We start from the raw sequence: 25,996 nt of genomic DNA on the forward strand, positions 1-25,996 counted from the left end.
AAATTGCAGCCAATTCATTGCATATTGCCTAATGCATGTACCACCAGAATCCAACAGCATTTTAAAATCTAAGATGTTTTGGATAAAAGAATATTGTTTGAGAAATATGGCAACTTGGTAAATGTTGATTAATGCAGTTTAAAAACTGATTATCAGAATGAATATGCATTTTAGTCTAATATATAACTTATATATGAGTTAATTTACTGAAAATGAACTTTAAAAAATGCCCCAAATTATCTGCTAGTCAGATTGGAGTTCAGCACTGGGTATCTTAAATAATTAGAAACTAATGTTTTCCAAAACCATTCAAACCCAACCTGTTAATGTCTTTAAGTCTTAAAGTTCTGGCTTAATTTCTGGAGATTGCTTAAAGTTCAGCAAACAAGCACAGTTTAACAGAAGATGGAAATTAATACATCTTGTGGCGGGGCCAGGTTCTCGCACAATCTGTTTTTTTTCTTTATTCATTCATTGGATGTGGGAGTCACCGGCCTAGGCCCAGCAATTACTGCTCATCCCTAATTGCCCAGAGGGCAGTTAAGAGGGCATTGCTGTGGGTCAGGAGTCACATGTAGGCCAGACCAGGTAAGGATGGCAGTTTCCTTCCCTAAAGGATATTAGTGAACCAGATGGGTATTTCCAACAGTTGGCAATAATTGATGGTTATCATTAGACTCTTCTAACCAGATATTTATTCAAATCAAATTCCACCATCTGCCATGGTGGGATTGGAACACAGATCCCCAGAGCATGATCTGGGTCTGGTTAACAGTCCAGTGATAATACCATGTGACCATTGCTTCCCCTTTTAAAATTAGTGCAAAAGATTGTGGAAACCCAATTTGTGCAAAACTCAATTTATCCTCTGATCTATGATCTTCTGTGCTGGTTACATCAGGAGAATTATACTCAAAATGGATAAATGCAACAGAGCACAAATCTGAGGCCTATCAACATTCTGTGGTATTCTCTGTCTTGCACATACCTCTGAGTCTATGAGTTTGAGTGGCCCTCAGGTGAATGGAGCACAAAATCCAGGCTGACACTCTCATTGCAATGCTAAGGGAATACTCCAGCATTGGAGGGTGCAGTCTTTTGGATGGGGAGTTAAACTGAACTTGCCACCTGTCATCTCAGTGTCAGCATTTTGAAACACAGCAGGGAAAGTCTCCCTGGCAATCAGGTGAAAAGTGACCCTACACACACACACACACACACACACACACACCATCACATTTGATCTGATCGTGAATTATTTGCTATTTGTGGGAGCTTGCTGTGTGCAAGTGTGCTGCCCAATTTCCTGCATTGGCTATTATTCAAGAAGATTGGCTGAAATTCTCATTGGGGGAAAGTGAGGACTGCAGATGTTGGAGAACCAGAGTTGAAAAGGGTGACGCTGGAAAAGCACAGCAGGTCAGGCAGCATCCGAGAAGCAGGAGAGTCAATGTTTCGGGCATAAGCATTCCTAATGTGCATTTCCAGCGCTAGCCTTTTTGACTCTGAAAATCTCATTGGGTGATTTGAGTTCCCAAAAGTGGAAATATAATATGAGGACAAAGAGGATAATAAGCTAATGGGGTTAAAGTTAAAAGATTAGGTGTTTGAGTGGGAGAAAGCCAAGGGGAGTGCAAACAACAGCAGAGGGTAGTCAGGCTGAATGGCTTCTTTCTGTGCTGAGTTGTCTTTAATTGCTTTGCACGATATAACCAGGCCTCTGGCTTTCTGTAAGTTACTTATTGCAAAGGAAGGTATTATTTAATGGGCTCTTCTGGTGAAGGAAACTTATCCACTAGGAGAATTTAAAACCTTTTCTTATTTTCTCAAATTAACCCTCAGCCTGCCAGCAGCATCAAAGAAAATTCCCATTTAAGAAAAAAAGTTTCAGTAACTTTGTTCCTTATTCCCTTATTCACTCATTCAGAGTCAAGTAATGCCTCAATTTTAGAATTCTCAACCTCAAATCTCTCTTTATCTTCACTCCTCCATATTTTTGTAACTTTCACCAATCCTGTTTAACTCCCAGTGATGTCTGTGATTCCCCCCAGATCTTGCCCTCTGGACCAGCATCAATTTCTAACCGTGGATGTGCTTTCAGCAGTTCAGGCTGAGCTCTGACATTCCCTCTCTTAACCATTCCACATCCTCGTCTCCCTTTCCTTATGTCAGACGCTCCTTACAAGCTGAAACCAACACAGACACTGCAGGAGAAACTCAGCAGGTCTGGCAAAATCTGTGGAGAGAAAAACAGTTATGTTTTCAACTCTGGTGTGATCTTCATAACATTTAAGAAGTATTTAAATGTACATTTGTGATAGCGAGTTTTGAGAAGATTTGTAGCTCAGGTTGAGGTTCTGGATGTAGTTTTGCTCGCTGAGCTGGAAGGTTCATTTTCAAACGTTTCGTCACCCTACTAGGTAACATCTGGAGATGAACCTTCCAGCTCAGCGAGCAAACCTACATCCAGTACACTTGTGATACCAAGACACACAAGGCTAAAGGCCAAGTGTTGGAAAATGGAATTAAAAGTGTTAACCTTTTTCTGTACTGTTGACTTCTAAGATTCTCTTCTTCAGATCTGAAAAGTTTTGGAAAATAAAAATATTTCTGACAGAGGCAGAGACAGACTAAGTGGGCAGGCAATATCGAGTCTCAGTGCATAGAATCATAGAATCCCTACAGTGTAGAAACAGGTCATTTGGCCCAACAAGTCCACACTGACCCTCTGAAGAGCAACCCATCCTGACCCAGTCTCTTACCCTACCACTCCACATTACCCTTGACTAATGTACCTGACCTACACGTCCCTGAACACTATGGGCAATTTAGCATGGCCAATTTACCTAACCTGCACATCTTTGGATTAAAAGACAAAAGAATTGTTCCTGGTGGTGAATGAACTTCAGTTGGAATCTGTGTGGTGTAAAGTGGAGCCTGAGAGACAGTTGCTAACAAAGGAGATGTGGCTGCAAAATTGATTTTTAGCAAATACTTTATCTTGCGCCAGGAGCTTCTTAAAATCAAACTTTCTTATGTTTCCCTATCTGGCTCGGTATTGCATTTTGCCTGATTACATTTCTGAAGCACTTTGAGACATTTTGCTCTGATAAAGGTGTCATTGTTGTGACCACAAGCCCACGGGGTACTTTGTCACGTGAGCGCATAGCTCAGGTAGCAGTATAGGCAGGATATTGGACTACAGGAGGTATCACGGCCAGACAATGGGCTGCTCTCAGTCATGTGATCAACAGATGGAAAGGCCTTCATATTGAGTCCAACACCTTTAAATTGTGAACAATTCTTCCCTTTCTTTTAGTTTGTTATCATTTCCTCCCTCCCTCCCCCCCCCCCCCCCCCCCCCCCCCCCCCCACTACCCCATCCCACTTATTATCCTTTCAAGTCTGGGAGGAGATACACCATTATTCTGCCATTCTCACATTCTGATCACTTAATCTGAACTATCATCATCTTTTCTTCACCAGCCCCCTACACCCACTACACTGCCCAACGCCACCCCCCACCCTCACCATTCCCACCACACACACACACACACACCCACATACATACACACAAGCATAAATGCTGTACTCTCCCCACTTCAACTCTGATGAAGAGTCATCTAGACTCGAACCGCTAGCTTGCTCTCTCTTCATGGAGGCTGCCTGACCCACCGTGATCTCTAGCATTTGTTGTTTTCAGCTGGAAAGGGTTTCCTGGCTGTCTAATAAGCATTGGGCGAAAGTGAGGACTGCAGATGCTAGAGATTAGAGTCGAGAATGTGATGCTGGAAAAGCACAGCAGATCAGGCAGCATCCGAGAAGCAGGAGAATCGACGTTTTGCCAAAAGCCTTTCTTATCCAGCTAATCCTGGGAACTATGCTTCTTCTTCAGAAGAAAACAAAAATCACATTATTCATGGACAATCTAGACACATGTCTTATCCACAGCCAATAGGAAAGATAGAGGTTTATAAATGCTCAGGCCACAATTCACCACGTGGTGTTTGCTTATACGTTATGGTGTATGTTTGAAGCTTTTAATTCTCATTATTGTAACATTCATCCTCTGCATCTTACTGCTTTCCCCTCACCTATCGGTGTCCCAGGACTCCCACCACTCCCTCCCTCCTCTCCCTTTCCCTGAGCCAACGTTTGTGGCTCTCCAGTCAGCAGTTTATTCCCAGATTCTGCTCCATTCCTGATGTGTCATCCCTCACCATACCACAATGTTCCACCATCCTGTTACCGGGTGGAGCCAAGGAGCGAAGGAGGCGGATTTTTGATTTGCGGAAGTTGTCATTGAACAACTGTTACCATGATGACACGGCGGAAGCAGCACATCGGATTGGAACCTGCTTGATAAAAAGAAATTCTCCATTTCTTTCAGATCTCGCTTGCCAAATGCACAAAGTAACCCCTTCAAAATAAAGAGAGAAAGAGAGACAGAGAGAGACAGAGAGAGAGAGAGAGAGAGGATGCAGTGGATTGAGATCCCCTCCAGATTGAGAAATACCTTGTGTAACAGGTGGGTGGTTATAGGTGGTTTTGTACTTGTATGATCCAAGTTTCAGAGGAGTCATGGAGAAATCTATGGAAGACAGAAAAAGGTATGAAATTTATTACACCCAAAACATGAACTCAAAGCAGAAGAAAATATGGAAGATGGCGTCCAAAAATGACAGAATTAGTGGTGACGTTGAGGGGAGGTGGGGAAGCCTCTGCCCAAATTTGCCACCCACCTCCCCTTCTGTTTAGTAGAATAACTGGGTGAGTCAAAGTGGAGAAAGCTCCGGAAGGTCATGACCCATTGGCACTTGATGCACCGACTTTGCCTGGCCTGGTTCTGCACTCTGCCTTCCCCTTCCTCGATGCCCCGTGACAAGTTATAAAGACAACAAGTTGGTATGACTCACTGCCATCTCAAATTACCACTCGGTTACCATTGGCAAATACAGGCAAACCATATGGATTTATCACTGAAGGAATTCTCACAGCACAGCCTCAGTCATGAGGCTTTCTCACATCAAACCTCCTTAATGTTTGAACACACGCTCCCTTTGCCGCTATCTCTGCATCGAAACTGAAGCTTCAGACTATGGCTAAGATCAGATGCAAAATTTGGAGACTGTCATCAAATGCAAAGCTTAGAATGGATTTCACGGCTACTTTAGTCTCAGAAACAAAACATGGAGCAGATTGCAAAACTAAGTTCATGTCAGATACAGCATTTGGAATGGGTCAATGTACTGGGACTGGAATTTTCTCATCCTGAATCAGGATATATTGGAGGTGGGACATCCTGCCATTCCCAACTCTGCTTATTTTCTTGCGGTTGGCGGACTGTGAGGGATGGGGGTTGGGGGTTGGGAATGTGAATTTGAGGTGTGCAGAGGTCTCAAAGGATGGTAGCAGGAGGAGGTTACAGAGCGAGGGAGAGATAGAGAGAAAGAGAGAGAGAGAGAGAGAGCATATGGACGAAGCCTATTGATCAATTTGAAAATGAGGATGGAGCTATCAAAATATGAGGCATTGCTGGATTGAGGGCCAATGTAATGAGTGCGCAGACAGTTAATGGGTGAATGGACTCAGTGCAATGTGCAGATGGACACAATAGAACTCAGAATGAAGGAGACCCTCAGGATCTCTCCTCTGTAGGTAAACAAGAGGGTAAGGGGTTGGGTTTGGCTAATTGGCAGGTATGTTGATCAACCTCAGATATGACTGAAGTAGAATCCTGACCCTGGGAAATGAGAATTACATGTGCAGCTTTTCAATAAAGAGCAAACACTGAGGGGTCGGGGTGATATCATTGGAACGTGGTAACAATGTGCACCCCCCTCATTTCTACCCCTCTCCTGACTCCAGCAGGACCAGTTGGCTACATTGCAGCAGATCTAGTGTTCCAACATTTTGTCAGCAAGCTACTCAACTTCAAGGGCATCACAGTGGAACTCCAATCAGGCTGACACACAGAGGAAGGATCACCACACGGTAAACAGAAACAAAACCACCAATTCAGTTCCCTCATCTCTAAAACTGTATTGATCAAATCACAGAATCATTTCAAACGGAAGATGACCTTGCACTTGAGGAGATCACAAAGATCAGAGCAGCCACTCAAGTGCGCAAGAGCAAGATCCAACAGCAGCAACAAAACCACGCATCAGGTAATTTGAATTTTTTTTAGCGGTTGGGAGTTAAACTTTGGTCAGGAAACTGGGGAAGGGTCCCCTGCTCTTCACTTTGCGTCATCGACACTTTCAAATCCCCTTGAGAGGTTGAATGGAGCTTTGGTTCAACTGCCTTCCCAACGCTGGCATCTGTGGCAGTGCAGCACTATCTCCCCACGGAGCCGAGCTTTGAACCTGGAGTCAGCAGCTTGGAAAGTGGTGTGGGATCATTCCCAACACAAAGTAGCACATTGACCAGGGAACATTCCGGGATGCATTGCTACTGCCAACAGAACTGCAAACACAGTCAGGAGCCTTGTCTCCCCATCCCTCCAATGATTGGCATTTCTTGAGGAGCAATACACAGAAAGGGGTGATACACTGGGCGGGGGGGGGGGGGGGAGGGAGGTCGAGAAGAGTGGAGGGAACAGGAGGTAGGAGGTGAGGGTGGAGGAGTGGGGTTGCTGGTTGATAGCGTTAACTGAGCAAACAATCATCAGGAACCTGGCAAATCTGTTTGCTAGGCCAAAATCCAAACTGACATTGGAGCAATTGAGGACACACAAATTCCAGTGAAGGGTGAAGTTGTTGAATATTCAGCAGGGGAAGGATCACTGCAGCAACTATTTGAGAAAACTGAGTTCTGAAAGACACGGGGGACATTAGAGAACAGGGTTCAATCCCAGGAGACTGACAAATTACTGAGCGTGTTACTGAGCTAAAGAGCCACAGACATGGGTGCTCAGTAAGGGAGGAATGAACATTTAAGGTGAAGTCCATAGAACCAAGGAACAGTATCCAGAGTCATCCTTGTCAATTAGAAATTCATTAAAGCTGCAAGTCAGGCAGCGTTGTATTAATTGGCAACAATATGTTTTATTAATATTGCCTCCTTCTATTTCAGGATTAGAAAGTAACTTTAAAAGGTGTGAAGTTCCACTTGTCAGTCACACTGCCAATCAATCACCGCTGTCTCTGTGCTTTTGTGCAAATGTCCAATACAAAATCCCTGGGCTCAGAGACTTGTGGAGGTTGATGTCTGGGACTAAGAGGAAGCAGGAAGCAAGTCTCAGGCAGTTGGTGAGGCCTGGAGCTGGGACTCACTCACATGAGGTCAGGCCAGGGGGCAGTGAGACTGGGATGGGCTCAGTGTGATGGGTTGAGCCAAGTGTTTATTGTGATTCAGTTGCTTGGTCTGGCCTACACGTGACCCACAGCAATGTGGTTGACTTCTAACTGCTCTAGGGCACTAAATGCTGGCATGGCCTATGAAGCCCATATCCCACGAACGAATAAACAAAAGTCACACAGAGCTATTGGATATGACACTGATGTTGTTATCTAAACATAACATAAATGATTGGTATAGATTCTGTTTATTGAAGACCTTGCTATACTTACAGCTAAAGCATTCAGTAGAGCAATTGCCAGGCACAGCCTGTGCCTAGAAAGCTGCACAGCAGACAGCGTGGGGCTCATGTGCTAATATCCTGGTACTTGGCTCATTTATATTTTGACTCTCAAGGGGACTTCACTCCAAAAGTGATAATGCAACAGAATTGCATTCAAAAGAACTCCAGTCCTATTTCCATGACCCATTTAGTCATCAGTCGTGAGACCAAACAGGTCTTAGGGACTGGAGGAGGTCAGTGGTTTTCACTAATTGAAGTGAAAACCCTGAATCATAGAATCCAGTACAAAGCTTTTAATTTGACAGTGACATGTAGGTCACCTTGAGAAGCCTGTTTACAGTACAGTGACTGGCAGCAGTCACTTTGATGGTGAGAGATGGGAAGGATTACACAACCAAAGCAGCTCTGTTTCCAGCACTGAACTAGATCAGAGAGAGTTGAACATTAGACAAGTGTATGTCTAACAGCAAGCAGCACACAGCCTCACTTCAGGGTCCCGAATGTTTTAATAGGAAGCTGGGAGGTCTATAGTGCCCTAACCACTTGTATTCCATCTCCTGAGGCTATCCTCTTAATGCAACCCTGACCTTCATCATTTTACTTTCTCCTTTTGCTTTTTGGTTGCCTTTATGCCTTAGGTTTCCTGAGAGGAAAGGGCCAATTAGCTGAGTCCAGTGAGGCAGTCTCTCTCTCTCTCTCTCTCTCTCTATCTCTCTCCTGTGCTTCTTCTGAAACCTCTGCCTTTTTACCCGAGCTGCAAATGCATGACAAGTTTAGAAATAACTCCAGACGGCATGGCCTCCTTCCGCTGCCTTGGTCTCCTTTTATTTTGCTTGATTTCTTTATACACTGACTCAGGGAGACAGTGGGGGTTGGTGCGGTGCTGACACTGTTAATCCAGAAAATGTGAGTTTGAGTCCCGTAAATGACAATTCAATTAAAAAATCCAAGAGTTTCAATAACGTCTTCGAAGGAAGAAAACCTACTACTCTTGCCTTGTCTGGTCGTCATGTACCTCCGTGACCTGTATTCATGTGGTTGATTCTTAAATAAAGAGGATAATGCTGGTAATATTCAATAGGTCAGGCTTGTTACAGCATCTACCTTTGTGGTTGACCATTAGCAATACAGTTTCATTTAAACAGTTAGTTGAGGAAGAACCAACTTCACTAAAACCTGCTCTGGGCAACACTTTTGCTATATTTGTTCATGGAATGTGGGCTTCACAGGCACTTATTGACCATCCTTAGTTGCCCTTGAGAAGGTAGTAGTGAGCTGCCCTCTTAAGGACCTTGAGGTGCTTTTAGGAGGGAGTTCCAGGACAGACCCAGCAGCAAGAAGGGAATGACCGATATGTCTCCAAGGTAGGATGCTGAGTGGCTTGGAGAGGAACTTGCAGGGCATGATGTTCCCAGACATCTTATCCCTCTCGATGGTAGTGGATTCATGTTTGTATGGTGTTGCTGAACAGCACATGCAATGAACACGGTCTGTACCTTTGACACCCACAGCTCGAGAACGGATATTAATTTGTTTTAATGGCTAGAGTTCCAAGAACACACAAAGATGGAGAAATGAAAGCAGCAAAGAAATAACTCCAGGCTTTAAATCCCACACAGGTCATGGCCCCTTGTCATTGCGACAGGTGGGTCAGCTGGTTATAGGCCTGATCTTCACTCTGTGCCAAGGTATCAGTGATGGCAGTAACCAGAGTCTAGCTGACAGCCTCTTGTTGGAGATGGTGGGGCTGTGGGTGTGGTGGGGGTGATGTGGGTGTGGGTGTGGTGACTGTGGTGAGGGTGATGTGTGTGTGGTGGGGTATGGGTGTGGCAGGGTGGTGAGGTTGATGGGGTGTTGGTATGCTGGGGGTGATGTGGGTGTAGCTGGGGTGTGTGGGTGCATTGGGGGTGTGGGAGTGTGGCGTGGTGGATGTGGTGGGAGTGTGGCATGGTGGATGTGGTGGGGGTGATGGGGATGTGGTGGGGCTGTGGCATGGTGGGTGTGGTGTGGTGGGGGTGTGGCATGGTGGGTGTGGTGGGGGTGATGGGGATGTGGCATGGTGGGTGTGGTGGGGGTGATGTGGGTGTGGTGGGGGTGGTGGCATGGTGGGTATGGTGGGGGTGATGTGGGTGTGGGTGTGGTGGGGGTGATATGGGTGTGGTGACTGTGGTGAGGGTGATGTGTGTGTGGTGGGGTATGGGTGTGGCGGTGTGGTGGGGATGGTGGGGGTATGGGTGTGGCAGGGTGGTGGGGTTGATGGGGTGTTGGTATGCTGGGGCTGATGTGGGTGTAGCTGGGGTGTGTGGGTGCATTAGGGGTGTGGGAGTGTGGCGTGGTGGATGTGGTGGGGGTGTGGCATGGTGGATGTGGTGGGGGTGATGGGGATGTGGCATGGTGGGTGTGGTGGTGTGATGTGGGTGTTATGGGCGTGTGGCATGGTGGGTGTGGTGGGGGTGATGTGGGTGTGGTGGGGGTGGTGGCATGGTGGGTGTGGTGGGGGTGATGTGGGTGTGGGTGTGGTGGGGGTGATGTGGGTGTGGGTGTGGCATTGTGGGAGTAGCTAGGGGGTGTGGGTGCATTGGGGGTGGTGGGAGTGTGGCGTGTGGCATGGTGGATGTGGTGGGGGTGATGGGGATGTGGTGGGGGTGTGGTGTGGTGGGTGTAGTGGGGGTGATATGGGTGTGGGTGCGGTGGGGGTGATATGGGTGTGGCGTCATGGGTGTGGTGGGGGTGATGTGGGTGTGGGTGCGGTGGGGGTGACGTGGGTGTGGGTGTGGTGGGGGTGTGACATGGTGGGTGCAGTGGGGGTGATGTGGATGTGGGTGTGGCGTCGTGGGTGCGGTGGGGGTGATGTGGGTTTGGGTGTGGCGGGGGTGTGGCATGGCGGGTGTGGAGGGGGTGATGGGGATGATGTGGGTGTGGGTGTGGGTGGGAGTGTGGGTGCAGTAGGGGTGATGGGGGTGATGGGGTGGTGGGGATGATAATGGGTGGTGTTGTTATGGGCATTGTGGGAGTGGTGGATGTGGTGGGAGTGGTGGATGTGGTGGGCGTGGTGCAGGTAATGGGGTTGGTGGGGGTGGTGAGGGTGCAGTGGGTGATGGTGTTGTGAGCGTGGTGGGGGTCATGGGTGTGGTAGGTGTGGTGTGGGTAATTGGGTTGGTGGGAGTGATGGGGTTGATGGGGGTGTGGGTGCAATGGGGGTGGTGGGAGCAATGAGAGTGGTGGAGGTGTGGGTATGCTGGGGGTAATGGGGTGGTTGCGGTGCAGGCATGGTGTGGGTAGTGGGTGTGGTGGGCGTTGTGTAGGTAATTGGTGTGGTGGGATGGGTGGGTGTGATGGGGATGTTGGGGGTGTGGGTGTAATGGGAGTAGTGGGGGTGATTGGGGTGGTGGGGATAATTGGGGTGGTAGGGATAATGGGTTTTGTGGGGGTGGTGGGTGTAATGGGGGTGTTGGGGACAGACCTCTCTGTTGGTGGGGGTGGTGAGGTTGCAGTGGGTGATGGTGTTGTGAGCGTGGTGGGGGTCATGGGTGTGGTAGGTGTGGTGTGGATAATGGGGTTGGTGAGAGTGATGAGGTTGGTGGGGGTGTGGGTGCAATGGGGGGGGGGGGTGTGGTGGTCGGGAAACACTTTTGCCTTATTTATTCTAAAAATGTCCCCCTCATACCATCTCTGATTGATCATCCCCTTTCATCATCTCTGCTCTACAGGAGAACAATATGGCACCTCCGGTCTCTCCCTCATCCTTGGTACTATTCGTTCAATAACATAATCTCCTCAGTAACCAGAGGCAACACTTTAAAGTGAAAGGCAGAAGGTTTAGAGGGCTATTGAGCAAGAGGTATATCACCTAAAGTGTGGTGGGGGTCTGGAATGCACTCCGTGGAAATGCAGTGAGATAGGAAACATCATAACCTTTAAAAAGTACCTGGATGAGCACTTGACCATTTAAGGCTATGGATCTAGTGTGGAAAAGGGGGACAGATGAAGGTAGTAATGTATTTTTGGCAGTACAGACTCAATCGACCAAAGAACCTTCTATACTAAATGATTCTGTGGTTTCGATAGGGTTAATGTTTTACATATTTTACACTAGCTCCACCCATATTACTGACATCACATCCAGTCTGCAGGTGACAATAAGGCATTTTACTGTAGAGTTTGGAGGAAGCAGATGGATCTGTACTTGCTCCCTAAAGTCCTAATAATAATGCCTGGCCAAATATAGTATGTATTGCAATCAACGGGGGTTCAGTTAGCTGGACAGGTAGTTTGTGATTGAGACTGTGGTGCTGGAAAAGCACAGCAGGTCAGGCAGCATCCGAGGAGCAGGAGAGTCAACGGTGCAGGCAAAAACCCTTCATCAGGAATAGTTTGCTGTGATGCAGAATTGATGCCAACAGTGTGGGTTCAATTCCTGCACGAACTGAGGTTATCAGGAAGGACCCTCCTTCACAACCTCACCTGAGGCACGGTGACCCTCAGGTTAAACAACCACCAATCGTCTCTCTCTCTCTCTCTCTCTCTCCAATGAGAGGGTAGACCTTTGGGATTATGGTGACCTCACCATGCAATACACCTACTGGTTATCTAAAACAGCCCCTTTTGTGGAGATGGTGGTGTATCCTGTACCACTAATCTCTAGATAGGCCCAAGGCAAAGAAGGTATGATGGCAGCAAACTACCCCAAGCAACCTTTACCCAGTACCATGTGCCAGTGGAGGTGGCAAATACCATGAGCTGCCAGCAATAGTCATTTGGAAAGCTACCAAACCATTCTGGTAACTCTGACGGCAGCCTCCCCCAAGATTTAACCAGCCTTTCTAAAGTGAGATTCCCAAAATTGGACACAATTCCCCACCTCAGGCTGAATCAGTTATTTCTAAAGTTCAGCATAACTTTCTGTTTTTTGTGATCTAAGAATTAGAAAAGAATTTAAAAATCTCTTCCCAATGTACCTTGCTACTCCCTGAGTTCATTAACATTTAAAAGTGAGGGAGCAGTGAGGAGAGGTCAGTGCGTCTGATGTTGAATAAATTTACAGTTAATAGTTTGATTGATCCCAGTGGAGAAAAACATCAAAGTAATTTCAGTCAAAGCCCAGGCTCAAGAATGTTTGGTCCAGGTTTGTAGTGAAATATTAAAAAGCTTTCTCCTTAGATTCGGAAAGGTGATTGAAACAAAGCCAATTCATCACTAGCCACCAGATATTTCCTTCTGTATTAATTAGCCAGGCTGAATTATGTCAGATGCATAAATTGGCACTTAAACTATTTCGAAGTGTTAAAAATACAGAAGCTCCAAGGATTTACTCTGTAAAATAAGAAAATGAAGGGCATGCAAAGCCTTGGGAAATCTGGGACACTGTTACTTGAAGACTGTGCAAAACAGAGCCATGCAGATCCAAATGACCCCAAGGTTAATACCTAGTGAATAAAGGCTTGCATTTATGTACCACCTTTACCACAGGGATCTGTCCAATGTTTCTTCATAGTAGTCGTCTCAGAATCAATGTCATACACAACCATGTATATATTAGGATGAATGATCAAATGCTTGGTTAAAAAGGTAAATTCTAAGTAGCAACTTTACTGAGTACAATAGTAAAGAGAGATGGAGAAATTTTGGGAAGAATGCTCAGTGATTAGGGGCCAGAGTTTGAAGATACAACTGCCAATGTTGAAGCATTAGGGTTTGAAAATAGGTTAGAGGCCTGACCTGGAGCAATGTGAAATTCCTGGAGGATCATTAGGCCGGAGAGATCGAGCAAGGCAATGCCACAGGGGAATTTGAACACAAAGAAAGAGTTTTGAAATTTGGGGTGTTGTTGGGCCAGGGGACTACAGTCAGTGAATGCGAGTTTGATGTGAGCCTGGATAAAGACAGCAGGATTTCGAATGAGTTGAACTTTATAGAAATTGCAAAATAGAAAGCCAGTCAGGAGAATAACAGAATACTCCATTATTGCTGAGTTAGCTGAGCTCAAATCTGGAAGGAATTAAGGGTTGTTTTAGATGGCCTGAGTGCCGTGAACCTGTCTGGCTTGCTGTGTTCTTCCAGCCTCCTGTCTGTCTACCTTGGACCAAGGGCAGCAATATTAACCAGGATTTCCCTCAGGACCACCATGCCAAAGGTGCAGCAATTCCTTAACACTGCCCGTTTAATACTGTAGCTTTGCCACAATACAGACCCTCTGATAATACAACACTCCCTCAGTACTGACCCTCTAATAATACAACACTGCCTCAGTCTGACACTCTGATAATACAACACTGTCAAAACTGATCCTCTGACAGTGCAGCACTCTCTCAGTACTGGCCCCCCGAATAGTGTGGCATTCCCTCAGTACTGACCCTCCGACAGTGCAGCACTCCCTCAGAACTGGCCATCTAATAGTATGGCATTCCCTCAGTACTGACCCTCTGACAGTGCAGCACTCCCTCAGCACTGACCTTCCTACAGTGCAGCGCTCCCTCGGTATTGACCCTCCAACAGTGCAGCACTCCCTCAGCACTGACCCTCTGCCAGTGTAGCACCCGCTCAGCACTGACTCTCTGACAGTGCAGCGCTCCCTTAGCACTGACCATCCAACAGTGCAGCACTCCCTCAGCACTGACCCTCTGCCAGTGTAGCACCCGCTCAGCACTGACTCTCTGAAAGTGCAGCGCTCCCTTAGCACTGACCATCCAACAGTGTGGCACTCCCTCAGTACTGATCCTCTGACAGTGCAGCGCTCACTCAGCACTGACCCTCCGACAGTGTGGCGCTCCCTCAGCACTGACCCTCCGACAGTGCAGTGCTCCCTCAACACTGACCCTGAGACAGTGCAGCACTCCCTCAATACTGACCCTCTGACAGTGCAGCGCTCCCTCAGCACTGACCCTCCGACAGTGCAGCACTCCCTCAGTACTGACCATCCGACAGTGCAGCAGTCCCTCAGTACTGACCCTCTGACAGTGCAGCGCTCCCTCAGCACTGACCGTCCGACAGTGTGGCATTCCCTCAGTACTGACCCTCCAACAGTGCAGCACTCCCTCGGTACCGACCTTCTGACAGTGCAGCACTCCCTCAGCACTGACCCTCCGACAGTGTGGCATTCCCTCAGTACTGACCCTCCAACAGTGCAGCACTCCCTCGGTACCGACCTTCTGACAGTGCAGTGCTCCCTCAGTGCTGCGCTGGAATGATGGCCTGGATGTTTGCTTCAATTTCTGGAGTTGACCCTGAATGGTGGAGCTCTGACTCAGCGCAGAGGACACGAACCACCTTACCATACCTGATGCAGATAAACCCAGTAACACTTAGGAAAGATGTGGAAGCTTTGGAGAGGGTGCAGAAGAGATTTACCAGGATGTTGCCTGGAATGGAGAATAGGTTGTACGAGGATAGGTTGAGAGTGCTAGGCCTTTTCTCATTGGAACGGAGAAGGATGAGGGGTGACTTGATAGAGGTTTATAAGATGATCAGAGGAATAGATAAGAGTAGACAGAAACTTTTTCCCCGGGTACAACAGAGTGTTACAAGGGGACATAAATTTAAGGTGAAAGGTGGAAGATATAGGGGGGATGTCAGGGGTAGGTTCTTTACCCAGAGAGTGGTGGGGGCAAGGAATGCCAGAATCATTGGTGACCTTTAAGTGGCAATTGGATAGGTACATGGTTGGGTGCTTAAGCTAGGACAAATGTTCAGCACAACATCGTGGGCCGAAGGGCCTGTTCTGTGCTGTATTGTTCTATGTTCTATGTATAACGTCCAAATTAGGGGCAGACCATTCATGGATGATGCCAGAGCAGGCCGTTCTGTTATAATGCACGTTTGATTAATGTGAATTCACTGTTACGTGATTGACGAATTGGGGACGCTGTTTTCACAGCGCGAACTTTTAAAATGTGCGTTGGCTGTAAGCGCTGTTTCTAAAGCGTGATTTTTCTATAATGTGGGGTTGCACAAGAACACAATCATTGTGTGACAAAAAACTGCTTCCCACAAGGTATTGTGACCCTCTGGAACTCTCTCCCCCAAAAAGCCGTAGTCAATTTATTATTTTGGAGCTGGGCAGATCTTTGGTAGGCAAGGGTGTATAACCAAGGTGGGTATGTGGTATCGAGATACATATCAGCCATGATCTGGCTGATGTGGAAACAACAAGCTCAAGGGGCTGAATGGCCTCCTATTGCTGCCATTTTCTTGGTGACTGAATTGTGAAGCCAGCCCATATTGGGGCGGGTTGCTGTTCAGTCTGAGAGAAGATTTCCTTCGGAGAGACCATGGACAGTCTGATCCAGGCAGCTACTCTGGTACAACGATGTGTGTACTGACCAATAAGGAGGAGCATTGCTAAAATGCTCACTGAGATCAACAAGAAACCCTTTATCTCTGGAATAATAAATCCACATGCTCATTTGCAATAGTGCTAGATGTATACTCTGCTTGAAAAGGTTTGCTCAGCTTGCAATCAATAACTCAACAGGAGCCCTGAAAATACATGAAAATACAGGGTTTTGTCAAATGCCTGGGCCCTGGCTTATGTTTACTTACAGCTCAGACCCAATAAAGAAACAGCCAAAACATTGGGACTGAAGGCTTTCCTCAACCATTGGCTCTTGTCCTATATACAACTCAGAACTCACCTCCCTGATAGCTTGCTTCCCCGAGAGTGCAGGAATCCTTTAGCATCGCCTGAGACTTCACTCAACCTGATCTCTGTCCTGTTACCTGGATACATAGAGTCATAAAGCTTTTACAGCATGGAAAGTGGCCCTTCGGCCCATCATATCCACCCAGTCATCAAACATCTATGTACTCCAATCCCCGTTTTCCAGCACTTGGCCCAGAGTCTTGTATGCTGTGGTATTTCAAGTGCTCCTCCGAATAGTTCCTAAATATCTCACAAGTTCCTGCTTCTTTCTGGTAGTGACTTCCAGATACCCACAATCGTCTGGGCAAAAATAATTTTCCTCAAATCTCCTGTAACCCTGAATTTAAAACATTTAAAGCTGTCCTTATGAAGCATGATGGGAGAAGCTTCCTGAAGGCCCCATTCAGTGGCTCCAACAATCCCAGACACATTCCCATTCATTGGTCGCTTGACCTTTCCATCGAGACTGTGCTCCACCTCCCAATACTCAGTTGGAAAGTGGATAGGGTTATCTTCATTACCCAAGAGTTATTGACTGTCAGTCATACGGCGTTGTCCCCATCCCTGTTACTTTAATAATAAAAAACAAACGAGAATTTAAGAACATTATCAGTGCTGCTGTGACCTTTTTTTCCCCCAGGGTGTTTCTCCATCTGGGACATTCCAGTTCCTGGGAATCCCAGGGCCATCCCAAGAGATTGGCCAATTAACCAGTTAGAATAGATCCTTCAGCACCTTGCTACCTCTTTGTGTCTCAATGGCCAACACAGTAGAGATGAATTGTAAAGGCCTTCATCAAAAGTTTGCCCCACTGGGCCCCCTAGTAACATACTTAGGCTCAGGACCCCCATATCACCCTGGCGGAAGTGGGTACTGCAGATGTTGAGATTAGAGTCAAGATTAGTGTGGTGCTGGAAAAGTACAGCATGTCAGGCAGCATCTGAGGAGCAGGAACATTGACATTTCGGGCAAAAGCCCTTCATCATCGATTTTCCTGCTCCTCGGAGCTGCCTGACCTGCTGTGCTTTTCCAGCACCACTCTAATCTTGCCCCATATCACCCTGGCATTGGGGTATTGCTGAGTCTCTCTATCTAACAATGTCACTTTTCTTATCTTACTCTGCACTTCATGGAAGCGTTAGCAAACAAAATATACGACAAAAGTTTAGCACAAGTCACAATAAAGTTTTAAGGAACAACTTAAGAATGGAAAGAGAGGTTTCGGGAGGAAATTCCTGAAATCAGGAAAGGTGCTGGTGTATTGTCCCTGGGCTAGGAAGCTCGAGGTGCGGGCTGGTGACTTTGGAACTGAGTAAAGAAGTGGAGATCTGAAACAAAAACAGAAAGTGCTGGAGAAACTCAGCTGTTCTGGCAGCCTCAGTGGAGAGAAGAACAAAATTAACCGTTTAAGTCCAGCGACAAAGTCACTGAAAAACTTGCCGAGAAAGTTTCTCCAGCATTTTGCTTTAATTAGTGTCCTTAGGACATATGTGAAATCCCACTACAGTAGGTGGTGAAATTTATTTCAGTAATAGTGACAATGAAGCATTCATTATTTGTCATAAAAACCCAACCAGATCATTAATGTTCTTTAGGGAAGGGCTGTCTTAAACTGATCTGGCCCAAATATGACTCCAGACCTACAGCAATGGGGTTGACTCTGACATGGCAAAACAATCCCTTGACAAATGTGTCCCCATCCCATCAAATAAAAACAGAACAGCTGAAGGCAGGATGACTAGCAATGGGCAAAAGTCTAGAATTTCAGTATAACATCTGACGGACACTTCCTTTTCAAATTAACTAATGGGAGACCATTGTTTCTTAAAAAACTCAATAAACAATCAGGAAGTTGGTACAAATTGCCGCCTGCCTCTATGAAGTAATGTGATCACAAACACCCAGAATCAACACAGCTCAGATGCGCTTGGATTGTCAGAGGTGACAAACCACCATCAGAAATGTAATCTCCATCTAGAGTGGCTCAGGTCTTGCCCTGTTTTGAGGGAGGTCTTGCTATTTTGATGATGGACTCAGCAACCTTCAAGCAGTTAGAGACAGTGAAATCTGCTGGTGGCCTGACCATCAGGACTCACCTAGACAGGCGGGTCTCCGTGTGTGAATCCTGCCTGGCTTTCATCAGCATGCTGCCTTCAAATTGCCAACTGTTATATAGGTGCAGCAGCAGAAAGGAATGATCACCATCTTCCTTTATCAAAAAGGGTTTGTGTTTATTCCCTAAGCGGAGGGAACTCTTATTCAAGTTTAATGACTGTTTTTCAGTCTCTGAGCACACCCTCTGCTTCTCTGAGATTGTGTTATGCTGAAAGCCTGGCAGATCATTTTGCCCAAATGTCTGCAATAAAGGTGCCCTTGTTGCATTTGCAATTCTTTACATTCAGTCCAGTGCGAGGCACAGCATGCTGACAAAAGGAGTGACAATGTTTTGGGCTGCGTCCTGATTGCGCCTGATACTCGTCCTGTGGCTCCTCTTTGTATTCATTGTTCAACGCCATCCCCCCACCCCGGTTTTTTCTCCTGAGTATTACAAAGCAACAGTGTTTACTTACAGACACTGTTTACTTGACAAAATTCCCACAAGCCTCTGTTCATGTTTGTTGATTGGGAATGGAAAGAAATGTGGACTTGGCTTCCTGAGTGACACAGACCCTCTGGATTCAGAGCATTGAGCGGTGGATCAAATAGCCGTTAGCTCTGCCACCGATCTGAGCAGTTCTCTTTCGGGAGATGAGGAATATCTCCAACAGTCATAGGGTGAACTTTGGTGTGGCACGGCGGCTCAGTGGTTAGCACTGCTATCTCAAAGCGCCAGGGACACTGGTTCGATTCCAGCCTCAGATGTTTATCTGTATGGAATTTGCACATTCTCCCCGTATCTGTGTGGGTTTCCTCCCACAGTCCAAAGACGTGCAGGTCAGGTGGATTGGCCATGCTTAATTGCCCATAGAGTTTGATGTGTTAGTCAGAGGGAAATGGGTCTGGGTGGGTTACTCTTTGGAGGGTCGATGTGGACATGTTGGGCCAAAGGGCCTCTTTCCACACTGTAGGGGATCTAATCTAAAAAGACTTGCTCTGGAGATGGCCATTCAATCCTTCATCTGCACTGGCTGTCTGGAAGAAATATCTAATTATTTCCACTCTCCTTGCTCTTTCCGCATAGCCTATAGATTTTTCCCTTTCAAGCCATCATCTTATTTCCTTTTCCAAGTAAGGGTCAAACATGCTTCCAGCACTCTTTCAGCCAATTGATTCCAAATAAACACTGAAACAACTGCGGATGCTGTAAACCGGAAACAAAAACAGAACTTGCTGGAAAAGCTCAGCAGGTCTGGCAGGAGCTGTAGAGAGAAATCAGGGTGAGCGCTTTGGGTTCCCCAGTTCTGAGGAAGGGTCACCTGATCTAAAAAGTTAACTCTGATTTCTCTCCAAAAATGCTGCCAGCAATTTCTGTTTTTATTCCAAGTAGTAACTTGTTGCTGACAAATATTTCTCCTCACTTTCCTTCCAAACCTCTTCCAATGATCTGTGTCCTCTAGTTACTGATCCATTGCCCTACATACTTTGTCAAAGCCCCTCAATCTTGTTGAATATCTCTCTGTGAAATCTCTCCTCAATCTCAGTTAACTCCCGAAAGTCACTGGTGAGCGCTGGATTGAGTTGATTATAGGCTGCCTCTCCACAGCAATCGCCCTTTATACACCGGCCTCGACAGTGAATGGTAAAGCTGAAGACCTTGAAGGAAGAGGAAGAAGTTGCGGAGGAAGGTTCAGGTTCGAGATTGACACACACATCCATGTGTCGAAAAGTGTGGAGCTGGAAAAGCACAGCAGGTCAGGCAGTATCCAAGGAGCAGGAAAGTTGACATTTCAGGCATAAGCCCTTCATCACATTGCTAGTGAAGGGCTTGTACCCGAAACATCGATTCTCCTGCTCCTCGGATGATACCTGACCAGCTGTGCATTTCCAGCACCACACTTTTCAACTCTGACTCTCCAGCATCTACAGTCCTCACTTTTTCCTTCACACGTACAGGTGTTATCTGCCAGAATCTCAACATGACGACATCTCAGTGACTCAGAGGATATGCTGACACATGAAAAGCTACCTGGAGAGCAGGTCTGTCCGAGGGTGTAACTTTGCAAACCGTTTGATAGAATGCTCTTTATTCCTGATGTTCTGCTCACATTCCTGGCCCCCCTCTGGAGACAGCATGACAGTGAAAGGAAGGCAGTCATCACATTGTTTCCCCTCTTGACTCTGTCATCCTCCTTCCAATTTCTCATTTTGTTTCAAGCTCCTTTGAAGTTCTTGCTCTCGAATACCGACCTGCCAAGCCCTGCTCCAAATCTCCCACCAAGATATCCTCTGTCATAGAGTCATATGGATGGGCAGCATGGAACCAGACCCTTTGGTCCAACTCATCCATGCTGACCAGATATCCCAACGTCATCTAGTCCCATTTGCCAGCATTTGGCTCTTATCCCTCTAAACCCTTCCTATTCATATACCGATCCAGGTGCCTTTTAAATGCTGTGATTGTATCAGCCTCCATCACTTCCTCTGGCAGCTCATTTCATGCACGCACCATCATCTGTGTGAAATGTTGCCCATTCGGTCCCTTTTAAATTTTTCTCTTCTCACCCTAAACCTATGCTCTCTAGCTGTAGACTTCCCCACCCCAGGGAAAAAAACCTTGTCAATTTACTCTATCCATGTCCCTCATGATTTTATAAACTTCTGTAAGGTCACCTCTCAGCCTCTGACACTCCAGGGAAAACAGCCCCAGCCTGTTCAGCCTTTCCCTGTAGCTCAAATCCACCAACCCTGGCAACATCCTTGTAAATCTTTTCTGAACCCTTTCAGGTTTCACATTGTTCCAATAGGAAGGAAACCAGAATTGCGCACAATATGCCAACAGTGGCCTAACCAATGTCCTGTACAGCCTCAACATGACCTCTCAACTCCTATACTCAATGTTCTGACCAATAAAAGAAAGCATTCCAAATGCCTTCTTCACTATCCTATCTACCTGCGACTCCACTTTCAAGGAGCTATGAACTTGCACTCCAAGGTCTCTTTGTTCAGTAACACAGCCCAAGACCTTACCATTAAGTGTATAAGTCCTACTCTGATTTGCTTTTCCAAAATGCAGCACCTCACATATATCTAAATTAAACTCTATCTACCACTCCTATCTACCGCTCATCTGATCAAGGTCCCACTGTAATCTGAGGTAATATCCTTCGCTGTCCACTACACCTCCAAATTTAGTGTCATCTGCAAATTTACTAACTATACCTCTTATGTTCACATCCAAATCATTTATATAAATGATGAAAAGCAGTGGACCCACTACCAATCCTTGTGGCACTCCACTGGCCACAGGCCTCCAGTCTAAAAGGCAACCCTCCACCACCACCCTCTGTCTTCTCTTCTATCCAAATGGCTAGTTCTCCGTGTATTCCATTAGACATAAACCTTGCTAACCAGTCTACCATGAGGAACCTTGTTGAACGCCTTACTGAAATCCATATAAATCACATCCACTGCTCTGCCCTCATCAATCCTCTTCTTCAAAAAACTCAATCAAGTTTGTGAGACATGGATTCCTATGTACGAAGCCATGTTGACTATCCCTAATCAGTCCTTGCCTTTCCAAAAGCATGTACATCCTGTCCCTCAGGACTCCCTCCAACAACTTGCCCACCACTGACGTCAGGCTCACTGGTCTATAGTTCCCTGCCTTTTCCTGACCACCCTTCTTAAACAGTGGCACCACATTAGCCAACCTCTAGTCTCCGGCACCTCACCTGTGACAATCGATGATACAAATATCTCAACAAGAGGCCCAGCAATCACTTCTCTAGCTTCCCACAGAGTTCTCAGGTACACCTGATCAGGTCCTGGGGATGTATCCACCTTTATGTACTTTAAGATATCCAGCACCTCCTCTTCTGTAATATGGGCATTTTTCAAGATGTCACCATCTATTTTCCCACATTCTATATCTTCCATGAGCTTCTCCACAGTAAACACTGATGCAAAATGTGGTTTCACACATTGGCTGCCTTGCTGATCTTTGAGGGGCCCTATTCTCTCCCTAGTTACCCTTTTGTCCTTAATATATTTACAAAATCTCTTTGGATTCTCCTTAACTCTATTTGCCAAAGTTATCTCCTGTCCCCTTTTTGCCCTCCTGATTTCCCTCTTAAGTATACTCCTACTGCCTTTCTGCTCTTCTAAGGATTCACTCAATCTCTGCTCTTTATACCTGACATATGCTTCCTTCTTGTTCTTAACCAAACCCTCAATATCTTTAGTCATCCAGCATTCCCTATACCTACAGCCTTTCCTTTCACCCTAACAGGAATAGACTGTCTCTGGACTCTCGCTATCTCATTTTTGAAATCTTCCCATTTTCCAGCTGTCCCTTTACCTGCAAACATCTGCCCCAATCAACGTTTGAATGTTCTTGCCTAATGCCGTCAAAATTGGCCTTCCTCCAATTTAGAACTTTAACTTTTAGATCCTGTCTATCCTTTTCCACCATTATTATAAAACTATTAAAGTTATAGTCACTGGCTCCAAAGTGCTCTCCCATTGACATCTCAGTTACCTGCCCCGCCTTATTTCTCAAGAGTTGATCAAGTTTAACACCTTCTCTCATCGGTACACCCACATACTGAATCAGAAAATTTCCTTGTGCGCACTTTACAAATTCCTCTCCATCCAAACCCTTAGCACTATGGCAGTTCCAGTGTATGTCCTTCCTTCACTCAGTGTCCACACTCAATGATGAACTATCCCTGTGATTTCAATCTCCGTCTCCCTGCTTCTGACTGCTATCCCAGAACTTTCCCTCCAAATGTTTGACTGAATGTAGCATATGTTTGGGATGTCCTGAGGTTATGAATGGTGCTATATAAATGCAGGCTCTCCTTTGTTCTCCTTATTCATGCCACCACTGGACCTTGCCATCCTTGGCACACCACTCCTGTGGTTATAATCAAACCCAGGACCATTTTGGAGCAGTTCTGCTCTCCTCATCTCCCAAATTCCTCAACTCCTCCTTTCCTGCAGCATGTACAATGGGACAGTCTCCTCTTGCTCTCAGTTATATTTTAAGGTGTCAAATGCCTTGTCTAAGACAGGACTAATAATATTTCATATTAATCAATCACGTTCTACTTATGGGCCCTCCAATCACCAGGATATTTCTATTGCTATCAACCTGCTTAGCCAATCCTCATCTCCACACCCTGGTCTTCTATGAGCCTTCCACACTGCCCTATTTCGGTTTGATGCCTTTCTGTGGTCAATGAAGATAAAAGGCCCACACTGGTTTAACCATCAAACCCTACTTTGGATTCCAGGGTATTTTTCTGCAGGGTATTTTTGTCTCTAATTGTCCAGAGGGTGATAGAGTCACATCGAGGCCTGGCCAGTAAAGGTGGCACTTGCCTTCCATAAGTGGCCTTTACAATTTTTGACAATGGTTCCAGGGTCATTAGACTCGTAATTCAAATTTCACCATCCACCATGGGAGGAGTTGAACCCAGATCCTGAGAACATTACCTGGGTCTCTGTCGCCTCCTCTTCAAACCTTTGGAATGGGGTCCACATCCTCCTGTCTCTGAGGTAGGTTGTGCTTTGGGTCACGTAGTGAGTGAGGACCCCCTAAAAGAACCAGGACTCAGGATGCTAGTACTAAATTAGAAGGAATAAAACAACACTCAAAAATCATTTGTGTCTTTCGGAGGTGAAATAATTTGGGTTAACATTTCAAAGTGAGAGACCTTGAAGTACTTAAAAGTCTATGTTGTCAATCCAAGCAGGTTGCTGACATTGAGCTGATTGGAATGCATGGGAGTCAGAGTCTCGCTAACTGAGAGGACCCATCAGCGTGTGCTGATGTCAAATGAATGTCAAGCAAATCCCTTGGGGCTATAACTACAGTGGCTATGGAAATGGGTAGAATTTGAATATGAAATGAAGAAATTATTCCCTACTACTGTGTCTGCAGCATCTCTTCAGTTCGAGTATCAGGATATAGAACTGCTGAAATCCAGGGACTGATGGGGCGGGGTCTGAGTTACCTCTAATTTCATGCTGCTGTCAATGCCATGATTTTCTCATTTCTGCTAACTCATTGGGACTGGATTATATTGATCATGGTTTTCAAACAGAGTACTATTGTGTGTAACTATCAGGGATGGAAACTCTCATTCTGATGAGTTCTGGGTGGTTTCTATCCTTTATTCTCTCATGGGGATCGCTGACGAGGCCAGTATTTGTTGCTCATCACTAATTGTCCTTGAACTGATTGGCTTGCTCAGCCATTTCAGGAGGCAGCTAAGAGTCAGGCACATTGCTATGAATCTGGAGTCATACGTAGACCCAGATCAGGTCAGATAAGGACAACAGATTTCCTTCCTTAAACTGTGTTGGTGAATCAGGCAGGTCTCTATGACATTGACGGTAGTTGTCATTAACTTTATAATCCACAGCCACGTAGCTGCCTTCAGTGAGATTTGTGCCCATGCCCCAGAGTATTACCATGGGCTGCTGAATTACTTGTGCAGCGACATTCCCCCCCATTCCCAATAATAATTCATTAATCTTCATCAGAGAGAATAAAATTAGAATTAGATTGCATTGTCACAGATAGTCAAGTGTAGGAATACAGGAGCATAGCAAAGTCTGTACAAAGTCACTATTCTCTGGAGGAGGCAATGGTCTCATCGTATTATCGCTGAACTGTTAATCCAGAGACCTGGGTAATATTCCAGGGACCTGAGTTCAAAACCCACCATGGCAGATGGTGTAATTTGAATTAAACAAAAATCTGGAATTCGTCATCTAACGATGACCATGAATCCATTGCTGATTGTTGGAAAAACCCATCTCGTTCATTAATGTCCTCGAGGGAAGGGAAATTGCCTTCCTTACCTGGTCTGGCCTACATGTGACTCCAGACACACAGCAATGCGGTTGAATCTTAACTGCTGGATGGGCAATAATTGCTGGCCTAGCCAGTGACACCCTCATCCCATGAATGAAAAGAAAAAAAAAATTCTCTGGCAGAACCTCCCTGGTTACAAAAAGCGATAGCAGAAGTAAAAGAAACAAAGCCAAAAGGGAAGTAAACACCCAGGTCTAAAAGAAAGAAAAATGTCCAGTTATTAAAAGTCCCATTTAATAAAGGTGCATGGAACATACCAGCACCTGGGCCTAGTCACAGCCTGTAATTACAAAGTTCACGAGCGAGCTTCCATTTTATAGGCTCACACGGCATAGTAGAAACTTTGGACATATTAGTCTTTTGAAAGTGTCTTCAGTAGTCTTTCTCTAATTTGTCTCACAGCCTGTACTTTCCTTGCAATTTTCTCCTTTTCAGATTTGGACGTGCTGGTGTTGGACTGGGGTGCACAAAGTTAAAAATCACAACACCAAGTTATAGACCAACAGGTCTATTTGGAAGCACTAGCTTTCGGAGCCCTGCTCCTTCCTCAGGTGACTGTGGGGCCCTGGGTTTGATTCCTCCCATGGGGGATGGTGGAATTTGAATTAAGAGTCTAATAACCCCGAAACCATTGACAACCACCTGTTGAAGGAGCAGCGCTCTGAAAGCTAGTGAAGATTAGATTAGATTAGATTACATTAGATTACAGTACAGTGTGGAAACAGGCCCTTCGGCCCAACAAGTCCACACCGCCCCGCCGAAGCGCAACACACCCATACCCCTACATTTA

The 25,996-nt window shown here is 46.0% G+C and overlaps 1 protein-coding gene across 12 annotated transcripts in view; it reads right to left on the reverse strand.

Moving 5' to 3' along the window:
- The window catches only part of srcin1a (SRC kinase signaling inhibitor 1a), a 584,261-nt gene that overhangs the window by 398,251 nt on the left and 160,014 nt on the right, over positions 1 to 25,996 (reverse strand). For 11 of the 12 annotated variants that reach the window (XM_087977757.1, XM_087977752.1, XM_087977750.1 and 8 more), the window contains one exon: positions 4,517 to 4,591. The exons of the other annotated variant lie outside the window; for it this stretch is intronic. In XM_087977757.1, coding sequence (XP_087833883.1) covers positions 4,517 to 4,591 — 75 coding nt within the window. The remainder of the gene's footprint in view (positions 1 to 4,516; positions 4,592 to 25,996) is intronic. 12 annotated transcript variants of the gene reach the window in all.

This window comes from Chiloscyllium plagiosum, unplaced genomic scaffold (genome assembly GCF_037043375.1).
Source record: "Chiloscyllium plagiosum isolate Xiang-an unplaced genomic scaffold, Cpla_swu_hap1 HiC_scaffold_32, whole genome shotgun sequence".
In the NCBI taxonomy this organism is placed as follows: Eukaryota; Metazoa; Chordata; class Chondrichthyes; order Orectolobiformes; family Hemiscylliidae; genus Chiloscyllium; species Chiloscyllium plagiosum.